Source organism: Lutjanus erythropterus, chromosome 5 (genome assembly GCF_056507025.1).
Source record: "Lutjanus erythropterus isolate fLutEry1 chromosome 5, fLutEry1.hap2, whole genome shotgun sequence".
Lineage (NCBI taxonomy): Eukaryota > Metazoa > Chordata > Actinopteri > Lutjaniformes > Lutjanidae > Lutjanus > Lutjanus erythropterus.
The window spans coordinates 35,680,031-35,693,051 of record NC_139321.1 but is presented as its reverse complement, the minus strand read 5'-3'; the positions used below and the strand labels follow the sequence as shown (position 1 = coordinate 35,693,051).

The window sequence follows — 13,021 nt, the reverse complement described above, 5'->3', positions numbered from 1 at the left end:
GAGAGGCAAATTCAGTATTTTTTTAATTTATACCACAGTTACAATACCCTTACTATCACTTTCCTCTCTTTCAATAGAGTCATGTTAGCCATTTAATAAACCTTCTGTGTATTACAAAGACTTTTATTTTGCATGTTCAGCCTTTATAAAGATGTATTCATGGTGTATTGAATCAAACAGTTAGCTAAGAATATTGTTAAACCCTCAGTTTTTCCCATTCAGAGAAGTTTCCTTCTCTTTCACTTTGCAGTGGACACTAGAAAGGTTGGCACTCTCATTGTGATGATAGTTCTGGTTGTAATTGTTGCAGACAATGGCCTTGTGGTAACACTGGTGCTCTAATGTTGTTCCAGATCCATCGTTGTCGCGCTTCATTGCCACAGAGCTCACCAGAGGCTACTTCCTGGAGCACAATGAGGCAAAGTACACCGAGCGCAGAGAGAGAGTTTACACATGCATGCGTATTCCCAAGGAGCTGGAGAAGGTACTGTATAATACAAGTCCTGAACGCAGCTGCCCCGTCTTTTCATTTATCTGTCCAATCAGTAACTGTTTCAAACTATGTCGGTCCTAAACCTGATAATCCCTTCATGTTCTGCACTAAACTGATAAGTTGATTGACTGATTGATCAGCTCCATCCTTTGGATGTATGGAGCTGGATTTAATATTGAAATTGTGTCACCCCTAGTTCAGATTATTTGAAGTGGGGTTGTATGAGGTACTTGTTAATAGTCAGTGTGTTAACTACAGTAGATTTTGTTCGGCACGCCCCCAGTTTGGAGAAGCAGAGAGCACGGAAGCTGAGAAATGTACTGCAGTGGACATCAATGTATCACTGTTAGTGTACGCAGTATTTAGAATATTTTACCACTTTATCTTTAAGAGAAACCAAAATTTTATATCACAGACCACAGGAATTGCTTGTCTACTGAACATTTAGTTAGTGTTATTGTGTGACTTTTGTGTTTTAAAGTGTTCAGATTCACCAAAGTCACACAATAACACAAACAAATGAACAGATCATGGCAGCTGTAGACCAGCAATTCATGGTTTCTCTGAGGTAAAATGACTGTTTTTACTTCCTTCCCTGCTTGATGGTGGATTCTTGTCAGAAAAGGCTGTCTGATGGCAAAGTAAAGTTATGAAAATATTTCAAATAGTGTACACTTAAACTACTGAAATAGATTTTTTTTTAGGTAGGCCTTTCTGAGCTTCCTACACCAATACTCCTGTTGCTTCTTCAAAGTGGGGGCATACTGACTGCCATCTGTTGTAGGTAATACACTGACTATTGATAAGTACCTCATAAGTTTTCAATTTTAAAACATAATTTTAAAAAGAATATTGGAAATACTTTTCAGAATTGATTACATCATTAGTTGAATTCTCATACAGATATTATGCATACCCTGACTTTAATAATGTTATATTAACTCATGTGCATAGAACAGTATCATATAAAAGCAACATTTTATTTTGCAATGTTTCCCTGTCACAGTATATTTTTGTCATTCTTCTCATGATCCATTAGGTGGCAGTGTTGAAACATAAAATGCAGATTCATTTGAACTGCTTGCTGCCTCTTTGTAGGAGTGTACCATTGTAGCATTGTAAAATATTACAGTACCTGGTAATAACAAATATATACTTGTCATAAAAAAACACAGGTTAACATTAAACCTGTGAATAAGACTGACCCATTTTTTTTTTCAATTACAGTGATCCATTAAAATTACACAGTTAGACCATTGAGGATGTCTTGTGTGTGCATGTGGTGGAAAGGTCTTTGTATATTGTTTTCAGAGTTGAGTAGAACTTATCTCTACAAAAATACATCCAAACAAGTGAGCCCAGACTAATGTGGCTCTTGGTTGGCTTGGTTTTCCCTTGGGGACATGAGAGGAATGTGTGTAAACACAAAAAACCCTCAGTGACTTCACTATGTTAAGCAGACAAACCAACTTCACCCGCACCTGATTTGGCCTCAAGAAAAGTTACACAGAATCTGCCAATGGGAGACAACCCCTCCCACCGGCCTCTGTGAAAACGTACCTCAGTGCCTTCATGCCATATGAGTAAGAAGACATCAGCTGGCTTAAATTCACTTCTTGTAAAATGACATGGAAGTGGGTATTCATATGTTGGGAAGCCGAGTCGGTAGGTGTCTGCTGCATCATTGGGCTTAGACGGAAGTCTTTTTTTAGTGTCACATGTGGTGGTTATTAGCCTTCGCCTGGGTTTTCCTCTGGTGGAAAGGACTCAGAATATAAGAGAAGTCACTTTCAGGTTGAAATGGAGTTTTGGAACTCCAGTTGATGCTCTTGCATTTTTTTTTATCTTACTTTTTTTTGTAGAGAGGAATACATTTTTATCTTTTAAGTTAAGTCATGAGTGTCTCCAGTATTTTTCCCACTGATGGTTATTGTATAATTTGCAGGTTTTGCTTATTGCACATAATTTCCATTGAGTTGTTTGACATTGGAGTCATTGTTTGACTTGGAGGTGTTGCTTTGTCACTTTTTTCAGCTTATGATCTTTGGCTTCTTCCTGTGTTTGGATGCCTTCATGTACGTCTTCACCCTGCTGCCCCTCAGGGTGCTGCTGGCTGTGCTCCGCCTCCTCACCCTGCCATGCTGTGGTTTCAGGTAAGAGTCTAAACACACACTCTCCAAACATGTAAACATTGAAGAGAAAACTATATAATTACACCTGCAGAGAGACACACACAGAATTAAAATAAGCCTGCATTCATCATAAGATACAGTATAATCACACAGCAGCACATAAGCCTCAGGTGTAAATCTATACACATCTATACAAACATTCAGATGTGTGTGCTACACAATTACAGCTAAACTAATATTAAATATTATCTGGAACAAAAACATTTGATACAATATAAATTGATACATATATTGTGTTGTGTGGAGTGATCATGGATGTATTATAGAACCATGGGAGCGGAGAGGAGAGTGTCAGAGCAGAAACAGCTGATCAGTCATGTGAGTTAATGCTAGCTACATCAAAACTTTTTTGGAAGAAGTGTTTTCATCTCTCATTCAGCGTATTAGCTTTTTTGCAAGGCAAAAATGAGCGAGCTTAAAATTTGTTTTGTGAAAGACAGGACATTTTTCCAAATTTCACTGTTTCCATCAACCTCTTTTCATGCAATACTTCAAATACACATAAAGATACATTGAAGGAAACATGGCTCTATCTATAGACACACACACACACACACACACACACACACACACACAAAATACATGGAGACATGACTCACAAAGTTGTGTTAACATTGTTCTGTTTGGTATATGAGCATGATTTGTCTTAAAAGTAATGCAATATTTACTGTCTTCTTTTTTGGTTTCTTGATTGCAAATGTCTTTGTAGGGCTGGGCAATATTATTGATATTATTGACATGAAACCAGACATCAGTGTAGATATTGGATATCATTATATTGTGATATGTCATGTGTCATCTTTCCTGGTTTTAAAGGCTGCGTTACAGTAAAGTGATGTAATTTTCTGAACTTATGAGACTGTTCTATTATTTGACTTTTCCCCTTTAGTCCTTATGTCCACATTACTGATGATTATTTGTCAAAAATCTAATTGTGTTATTTTGTGAAAGCACCAAAAATCATCTCTACAACATTGTTGCAACATCAATAAATGTTGATTTTGAGGCATTTCGTCAAAAAATATCGTTATTTTTGATATTGTCCATATTGCCCTGCCTTACATCCTTGTTTTAACAAGGAGACATGAGTTGAACCAAAAAGGCATTTGTGAGAAGTGTCTTATGACATGGTCATGTCTAACAATTGTTTTCCACTTTTAACAGAGAAGTTCCACATTCTGTACAGAAGTAATATATGTTTAAATGTCAGAAAACCATAATAATGCTGATCCACTGCAGTAATATGTCACCACTTGTTTGCCTTTGTTAATTTATTTCCCTATAAAGAGGTATGACATACTGTAAGCACTATAATTTTGAACACAGCTGCTGTTTTCCTCTTGCACATTGAGCCAAATTAAGCCTTTAAGACATTCTGGTAAAGGTTTCTGTCCATCACTTATTGTAAATCACTTGTCAAGTTTGTTTAATTAATGGTCTGCTGACCAAGGTTATGTTGCTGTCTTTCTGTTTATCTGAAGAGCATATACAGACTTATATAGGTTTTCTATATAAGTCTGTAAAGCCTTGAGGTTTATTTGATAGTGTTTCCAGGTCATGATAAGTTTGGAGTTCATATGAAAGGTCTGGACAATTGGAAAAGTAATACTCAATGTAGAGCAGGGGTGCCCAATACGTCGATCGCGATCGACTGGTCGATCGCAAAGGTAGTGCGGGTAGATCGCATGCCATTCAACAAGAAAATTAGATGTTAGCCTATCATCCATCCCCAGTATGGCATTTGCCACTTGACTGACGTACAGGGCAGCCAGTGTGAGACATAGCCGCGGGAACATATTCTCAGCAGGGGGGGGCTGAGAAAAAAAAAGCTCTGTGCTGCACTCGCAACTTCCTGCATTGATAATAATGATTAAAAAATACCCGCACAGTAATTAAGACTGCAAAAATCTGTCTGTATAACTGTCCATGGTGCCGATCACCTTGTCAACCATAAACGATTTGTCACGGCTGCTGTCCATGTCACTGTGGTGCTGAACTCTGTGTGTAAAGGCGCCGTGTGCTGCGCAGCAGCAGCAGCATTAGAAAAGAAAAGTGTCTGACCGGCGTCACACAACTCCAAATGTGGCTTTCCTCTCCGGGTTGGCGCTGATGAAGCTCCTCATTAGGCTGCCAATGTCCAGACTGTCCAAAACATCTCCTTGAACATGAAACAAACAACGCGATCGCCGTCCTCAATATAATGGAGCCATCTCCATTTGCTAAACCAGCTCGCACTGAATGACCGACAAAACGTTTCTTTACCAAATGACCTTCCCGGAAATGTGAAGCTAGTTGTTTGATGCGGTGCCTCTGAAATACTAGCATTTTGACCTGGGATGTTAGCTTGAGTTGCAGGTGCACAGCTGATGTCCCGGTCCCGGGGGTCACAATCTGGGGGTGGGCTGTGAGTCTGCCTCCTCACTTTTAATGTAGGTAGATCATTTTGACTTGGTCATTTTAAAAGTAGCTCGCAAGCCGAAAAAGTGTGGGCACCCCTGATGTAGAGTTTAGTAGGGCTGCACAATGAATTGAAATTTTATTGAAATTGCAATGTGACTCTGCAATTTTCAAAGCACAGAAGGTGCGATATCTGTTAAAGGCAAAATGTGTCAAAAAACTTTTAAATTAATGAATGTCATGATGCAGAGATGTCCTGTATCAGTAGCAGTCAAAATAATTGCAATTAGTTTTTGTTTTTTTGTTTTTTTCAGAATACTTCAGCCCTAGCACTTACTTAACTGTCAGTTGACATGTTGTGTGTTGTGAAGAGATATCTTGAAACTGATAAGCGGTGCAGTAAACATACAGCTACAAGACATATGTACCTTAACCCCCCTGATGGACACTTATCTGTCCTCCTGCCCACCTCACCCTCTCTCTTATTCTCCCCTTGCCTTCCTCCCCCTCTGCAGGGCACACACATGCCCCTACTGCAGAAGAAGCAGGTACGCTCCCTGAAGCTTATCAAGGCTTCATAAATGTTATCACTGTCCTGACAGCCTCCATGTCCATTCACCAGTTTCTCCTCATCTCCATCGTGTCTGTTAATGTACAGCTTGGCAACTCGCGTCATGCTCCAGAGCAGCCATGCTGGTCCATCACGAGTCTGGGTTTTGTTTTTTCATCCAGGGAAGGTTTGCTGAGAGTGCATGCTCATTCTCATCATAATCATGTTGCTTGTCAGTGACACAGCTGCACATGCTTAAACTGGAGGGCTGCCTACTCTACAGCTCCACTGGAACAGTTTGGGGCTCACTTGTCTTTTTTAAGGCTACCTAAGTATTGTATTGGTGTTTTTTGTTGAGAAGGTAAAAAGCTTACTTACCTTCCCTGCACAGAAACCCCCAGCTGCTCTACAGAAGCAACACGGCTTCTTTTTGGTCACAGTTTTGCCTTTTTCTGGTGCAGTCTTAGTGCATACTGTCTGGCTAATACAGTATGAACAGCGCATAGCAATGGCTACTTGTAATGCAGCACAGAGCTGACTGCACTCCAACATACGTAATATTCATTTATGTTATGGAGGCAACGCTTGTAGAATAGAGACAGTAGAACTGCTTTGTACAGGCTACACTACCAGCTGGCTGCAGCAGCTTTGCCTTCAGCGTGTTGCACAAGTTGGAGAAAAAAAAAAGCATTAGCACCTCAACCACCCCAGTTCCAAAGCTATTGTTGTACACAACTGTAAGTTGTTATTTTTTACCAATAGCTTATTTATATGAATGAGTTCAGATCTGACCACTGGATGGAGCCATAACGTCAGGAATACAAACCACAAGACAACTCCACTGTTATAGGGACACCTCCCTGATATTAGAGAGAGAGAGAATCTTATCCTTTGCCATACATATATATATGAGAAAACAATGCAGATTAATGGCTTTTCTGTATGTTGACCTCATCAGTGTTATTCCTGGAAAGCATAATATGTATTTTCTTTAAAACTTTTTTTAAACAATTTTAACATTTTTCTTTTAAACATTGGCACTTGACATCCTGATATTGACAATCAACCACAACCCCAACTCCAAAAAAGTTGGGAAGCTGTGTAAAACGTAAATAAAAACAGAATGCAATGATTTGCAAAATCTTTTAGATTATATGCTATATTTAGTTGAAAACAGTACAAAGACAATATATTTAAAAGTCAAACCGATTAACTTTATTGTTTTTTGAATATACAATCATTCTGAATTTAATGCCCGTTCTGAAAAAGCTGGGTCAGAGGCATGTGTTACATCACCTGACACACCCCCATACAATCACAGATGCAGGCTGACCCAAGTTTTTTGGAATTGGGGTTGTAGTCTTCTGGTGTGTTATGAACAGCTTGAACAAATCTTATGATTCTGCCTTTAATAAGTTGTACACTGGGTCTAAAACTAAACCTCAACTCTTTCTTTTGTTTTAAAAGTTGTCAATGTCTTTTATGCTGTAGACAAAAAGGCCCAGATGTTAATCCTATCCAGTTCTCTTCATAGCTCGGTTCTTAGTGGCACCCCATTTCAGAAGACAATGAGACATTTGATTAAACTAATTTACACATCTTCACAAACTCCGGCACCTTTTTCCTCTCAGAGTATGGTGTCATCACTTAAAATAGTTTAAATCTTTACACCTTCCAGCCCCACACTTCTTCAGTGTGAAATTTTCTTCCTCTCCCGTGTTTGAAAAAAGGTTTAATCTTAGGAGTAGCCCTGTTGTTGTGATGCAAGACTGATCAACGGCTGCTAAAATTGGTTCAGGTAATCTGTTGGAGTATTTCACTGTTGTCCTGCCATGTCTTGTGCACTAGAAAGTTGGTCTAGTATTAGTCTGTATGGTTTATGATGATGTAGTGAAGATGGATCAGTTTGTGTAATATTTAAGGGTGACTCTGGTATTGTTCAACCTGGACCCTGTTTTACCATGTTTTGTGTCTAAATAACTAATGGGAACAATACATTTTGAAATTGGTCCAGTATTGAGGGAGACTGCTGCAGCTGGTGACATGGCTTGCAATGTAATCCTAATGTGCAGTTGCACAGTAAGTATGCTAAAAGTGCTTGTTCTGCCACTGACTGGCTCAGATTGTTACTGTTTAACATCATTATGGAAAGGATCTCTACAGTGACAGAAACAGTAATTTTATCATCATCTTCATTCAAACTTGACAGAAACAAAACAAAACCCACTGAAACCATCTTTGGCTCTTTTTTCCACTGTTCCAACAATCACCAGCTCCAGTTCCAACCAGTTCCAGTTTGGTTGAAATAAACCCTTAATTAACAGAGTTAGATATGAAAATATCTGGAGAGCCGCGAGAGGGAGGTCGGACATCAGAGAAGCAGTGGGGAGAATCGTCATGTACAACCAGAATATTTTCACATCTACATCAGCGAATTAAGGGTTTATTTTGACTAAACAACCAGAGTTGGCGAGTGTTGGAACAGTGGCTGGATGATAATACGTTTTTGGTGAGCTTGATTTAGTTTGCGTCGAGTTTGAATAAAGTGATAAAATGTTGATAAGATTACTCTTTCTTTAAAGGGAGTCTGGTGGGTTTAGTGAGAGCAATTAAACAGCTAGTTCTGGTCACAAAAAATTATCTCACTATCTGTCTCTGTAGTGTAAGTCCCACTCCTTTTCGCTCTCTGTGCTCAAATGACAATTGAGCATGCTCAGCTTTCTCCTTCATGTACTTAGGTATGCTATCCTAGTCTCTTCCATGTTGAAAAGAAAACTAAATTTTAGAGATTTTTAAAAGATGTTCCATTGGGATCTGTAAAAGTGACCTATCTTCACATCCTAAGTTAGCTAATGTCAGCAAAATGTTAGCTAACTAGCTAGTTAATCTTCATTAATCATTGGCTAGTTAGTTAGCTAGTGTTTTGCTAACATTAGCTAACTTTTGATGTCACCCTGAATGTGTCTTTTGCACGTATAAGGAGAAAGTTGACAAAGCTACCAGCTCAACTGTTATTTAAGCACAGAGCAAAAAGGGGCGGGATTTAGGAATGGTCAATACTGGACCAATTTCAAAAATTGCTGTCCCCATTAGTCACTTGGAGACAAAAACGTGGGAAAATAGGGTCCAGGTTGAAAAATACTGAAGCTACCCTTTAAGAGAGATGGTTGTTATTGAGAGCAATAATACTGTAGTATACTGTAGTGTAACTGATAGTGTCTTTGAAGCTGTGTGGTAAAATAAACCAATAGCAAACACTGTAATTTAGCTGTATCATGTTTGAAAACCATAATATTAGTGAGTATTGGAGATGGAATTCATGGTCAGTAAGAGGCCCATGAGGTGAGTAGATGAAACATTTTTTTTCTCACTCTAGCTGGTTGCAGACACATGGACCAGTCACACAGCTGACATGCAGAATATGCTGGCCGTCTTAGAGTTAAGCTCTCTCTCTGGCTTTGCCCGGTTATCCCTGTCATAGTAAATACTAAATAAGTGGCCCTATGGATTTGTCAGCCCTCTTCTTAACATGCTCCCAAGCTGCCGCTGCCAAGCATCGCTATTAATTATGAAAGCTGCACATGTTTGAAACACATGCTATTACCCATTAAAAGACATGTGGCTGCTCTTGGAATATGTAACAGCTTAGTCTCTGTGTTATTCCATTCACTTTACTCAATCAAAACCATTTTAAACATTTCTGTCCAATATGCTGCACTCATTTTGGTAACAACATTGAAATATTTTCTTGAAGGCAGATGCTCAAATACATGATTCTGTTGTTGAGTGTGCTGTAGTCTGTTTGGTAGATAAGAACCACAAAGATTTAATCTCATAAAAGCAGACATAGCCCAAAAACAGACACATATTAAAAGGAGATAAATCTTGTGGATGAAATAACTTTTAATATAAAAGAGATAGTAACTTTAATATTTCATATCATGCTTTTTGTGTTATCACTACCTGTTGTTATTTCCTTTATGTGAGATAATGTTTGTCCTCTGGTTTTGTAATGAATCAGGGCTCTGCTCCCTCTTCACTGTATACCAGTAGATCTCAGTACCAATAATGCCAGAGTGAAAAATGCTGTAAATACTTGTATGTGTTCATTCAGTCGTGATCATACTTTTATGTGATAAAAATTATGTTTTTTTCAGCATACATCTACCTTATGTCTGGTTACAAACACATTTAATTGTCTACTCAGGAAATATAATGGCAGTCTAATGTGTGTGCATGTTGTTAATTATACTACTACTGTGTTTTGAATATTCAATATAGATTCTATAAGTTGTGTTTGTGTGTGTCTGTGTGTGTGTGGTCAGTGGGTCTCGGCTGCTGCAGCCAGCACAGGTATGTGACATGCTGAAGGGCCTGATCCTGGTGCTGTGCTATTCCATGATGCATTACGTCGATTACTCCATGATGTACCACCTGATCAGAGGACAGTCTGTCATAAAACTCTACCTCATCTACAACATGTTGGAGGTACCTCACATTTTATACAGTCACATTCAGTCCTGTCACAATAACTGCTTTTGGTGGATGATATATTGCGACAACCACATAACCAAAATCATAAATAAAATGGACTTAGCAAGAATTGCTCTTCAATATGAATGAATGAAACAGGTTAGCAAACAGTTATTGAGGTCATACTGTACGATATATCAATAATGCAATTATTTTGTCAGGCCTGTCACATCTGACAACTGGTAGTAAAAAAATGTGTATACACATGATGTCAGCAAGCACTCACTCAGGTAACACCCACTGAATAGCAAGAAAACACCTTAGTGGCAGTGTTAGGTTTTAGCTTGAATGCCTCAAAAAAGATCTAAAATGAGAAAGAGCTGCAGTGTGATTGGCTTAACAAATAGATTCTACAAGAAATCAGAGTGATCTTTTTTACAAACTGCCAAAAGCTGAAGACAAAAGAAGCAAATGTGTCACGGCAGTTCATAGAAACAACTGAAATCCAAGCACTGAAACATGGATTTGAGATTGTCATTTTGTATGTTGGACTTTTGGGTAAAAACATACCTCAAGTTGTAGACCGTATTGACAAATGTTACTTATGAATTGCAACAATTGCACATCCTCAATGCTGCTTCATGTGAACATATCTCTCCAATAATGTCATAAAATAAAAATATGTGTACAGATCTCGTCACATAAAACCAGAGTAGATTTTGAGGTTTTTGTCACTCTAATTTTGCCAATAAATCCCCCCGTCAATTAATGTTAAAACCAAGTGTCCAGGCTTTTGTAAATAACTGTCCAACTGTCAAGTCCAGCTGCCTCCAATTTACACAGATAATTGATTGTTTTACTCCCACTTTCACAGTTTCCCTTACTAAAGGCAGCCTTATTGCAGGATGTTTTGCCACTCAGTCTGACTGAGGGGGCGTGTCCCGGTTGGAAAGTGACATCGGTTCATACCCTCTGTTCTTAAATATACAGGACTACTACATGTCCAGTGTTGTGCATAGGCAGTAGTACACAGTTGTGGACTAAATAAAGTATCTGGAAGTAGTATAAAAAACTTGTTTCTGTTAGTTGTTGTAGAAAATTAAAAAAAGAAGATATGTTTGTATAATCACCCATTAGTAACGAGGTTTATGAAATAACTCCAGATTTCTTCCACATGATAAGAATGTTGCATTGGTCAAAATTTTGTGCTTTAGTTATGGAATGATCACCCACTGTAGTATTAAGGGTGCAAAAAACCTGTGAATTACCCAGAATTCTTAAGAAATTCTTGATGTAGTTAAAGTGCAATACATGTCAGACTGCATATTTGATTATATCTACAATCCGCTTTTATTTGGTATAATGTGATAAAAGAGGGATTTAGCAGAAAGTCAGTAGATAATTGCATGAATTGTGAATGAAAGGGCACGATCTTATCTCAAAGGAGAACAAAACAAGTTGGCACTATTTAATTGGATGCTGGAAACAAAGTGACAACAAAAACAAAGAAAAAAAAAAAACATTAATAACAAGATGTATCTGTGTAGGTAAGATAAAGGAGGACTTCTGTTAGGAATATATGACATTATTAATTTATTAAGATCTGATTTTATCTAATTCCTTTGTAAGGTGGCTGACCGCCTCTTCTCCTCCTTTGGGCAAGACATCCTGGACGCTCTCTATTGGACGGCCACAGAACCCAAAGAACGGAAAAGAGACAGCATAGGAGTCATTCCTCACTTCATCATGGCTGTCTTTTATGTCTGTATCCTTCTCACTCAAATTCACAGGAGGAATATGTGTGTCTTAATATGTGAACTAAGCTGATTTGAATTTGGCTTGATGGATGACTAACTGTTATAACTAACTGTTGCTTTGAGGGATTTGTGAGCTCTGTGTGACTACTGAAACATATAAATGAAGGCTGCATGACTTGTTACAGACACCAGAATGATATTTTTTATGATTTTATTCTGACAAGATTGACAGACAAGAATTTTAAAAGGTAAAAAGTTATTCATTTTTACTTACTACTGTATAACCAAGGGACCTGAGCCAGCTGAGTTCATTGCAGTACAGTGTATTTGTATACATTGTTTTCTTGAGCATACAGTGTGTTCATCCAGCATTTCATGTTTAATTAATCTTTCTGTATTTATATTATATATTGATCTTACAAGATTTAAACTACTTTTACTGAATATTCAGAACATTTAACTGTTGCTGTTATGATGTAGTACAAAGTGACCTTCAATGATTCAGGGCAGAGGCTTTTGCTCATAGATATATAGCGAGATAAGTCTTGATTGTTAATGGTCACAGCTGGGTTGTTTTCAGGCATTGAACTTGTGATTTTCATTATAATGTGGTCCGTCTAACTATTAATGTGCTTTTATTTAAGTTTTAATGAAGCTCTATAGACGCTTAAATTCTTTCTTTAAATCAGTTGTTTTCCTGAGTGGCTGTTCGTCAGTCCTCCATGCCATCCTCATCATGGTCCAAGCCTCCACCCTTAACGTCGCCTTCAACTCACACAACAAGTCCCTGCTCACTATCATGATGTCCAACAATGTATGTGGAGACAAACACACACACACACACACACACACACACACACACACACACACACACACACACACACACACACACACACACACACACACACACACACACACAATCTGCCTGATATGATTGTTTAAGCAGCCACATTCTTCCACAAACAAAATATATGCACACATGCTCACAGACTACATTTTACTTAAATAATTTGTATGCAGATGTGTCCTAGAAAAATTAAACTTGGCACGTTGATGATGAAACATTACTGTTGCAGCTGCAACATTGTTGTTTGTGTTGTATTTTCTGGATCCTTCTAACCGCATTTCTTTCTTTGTTCTTCTGTTCTCTCAAACACAG

The 13,021-nt window shown here is 38.2% G+C and overlaps 1 protein-coding gene across 2 annotated transcripts in view; it reads left to right on the top strand.

Annotated features, from left to right (window-relative positions):
• tapt1a (transmembrane anterior posterior transformation 1a) overlaps positions 1-13,021 on the top strand; it is a 37,880-nt gene that overhangs the window by 4,026 nt on the left and 20,833 nt on the right. The window contains exons 2-7 of one of the 2 annotated variants that reach the window (XM_084719751.1): positions 354-484; positions 2,528-2,646; positions 5,598-5,630; positions 9,958-10,120; positions 11,735-11,870; positions 12,579-12,676. In XM_084719751.1, the coding sequence (XP_084575877.1) occupies positions 354-484; positions 2,528-2,646; positions 5,598-5,630; positions 9,958-10,120; positions 11,735-11,870; positions 12,579-12,676 (680 nt within the window). The remainder of the gene's footprint in view (positions 1-353; positions 485-2,527; positions 2,647-5,597; positions 5,631-9,957; positions 10,121-11,734; positions 11,871-12,578; positions 12,677-13,021) is intronic. The other variant, XM_084719752.1, reaches the window with a different exon arrangement.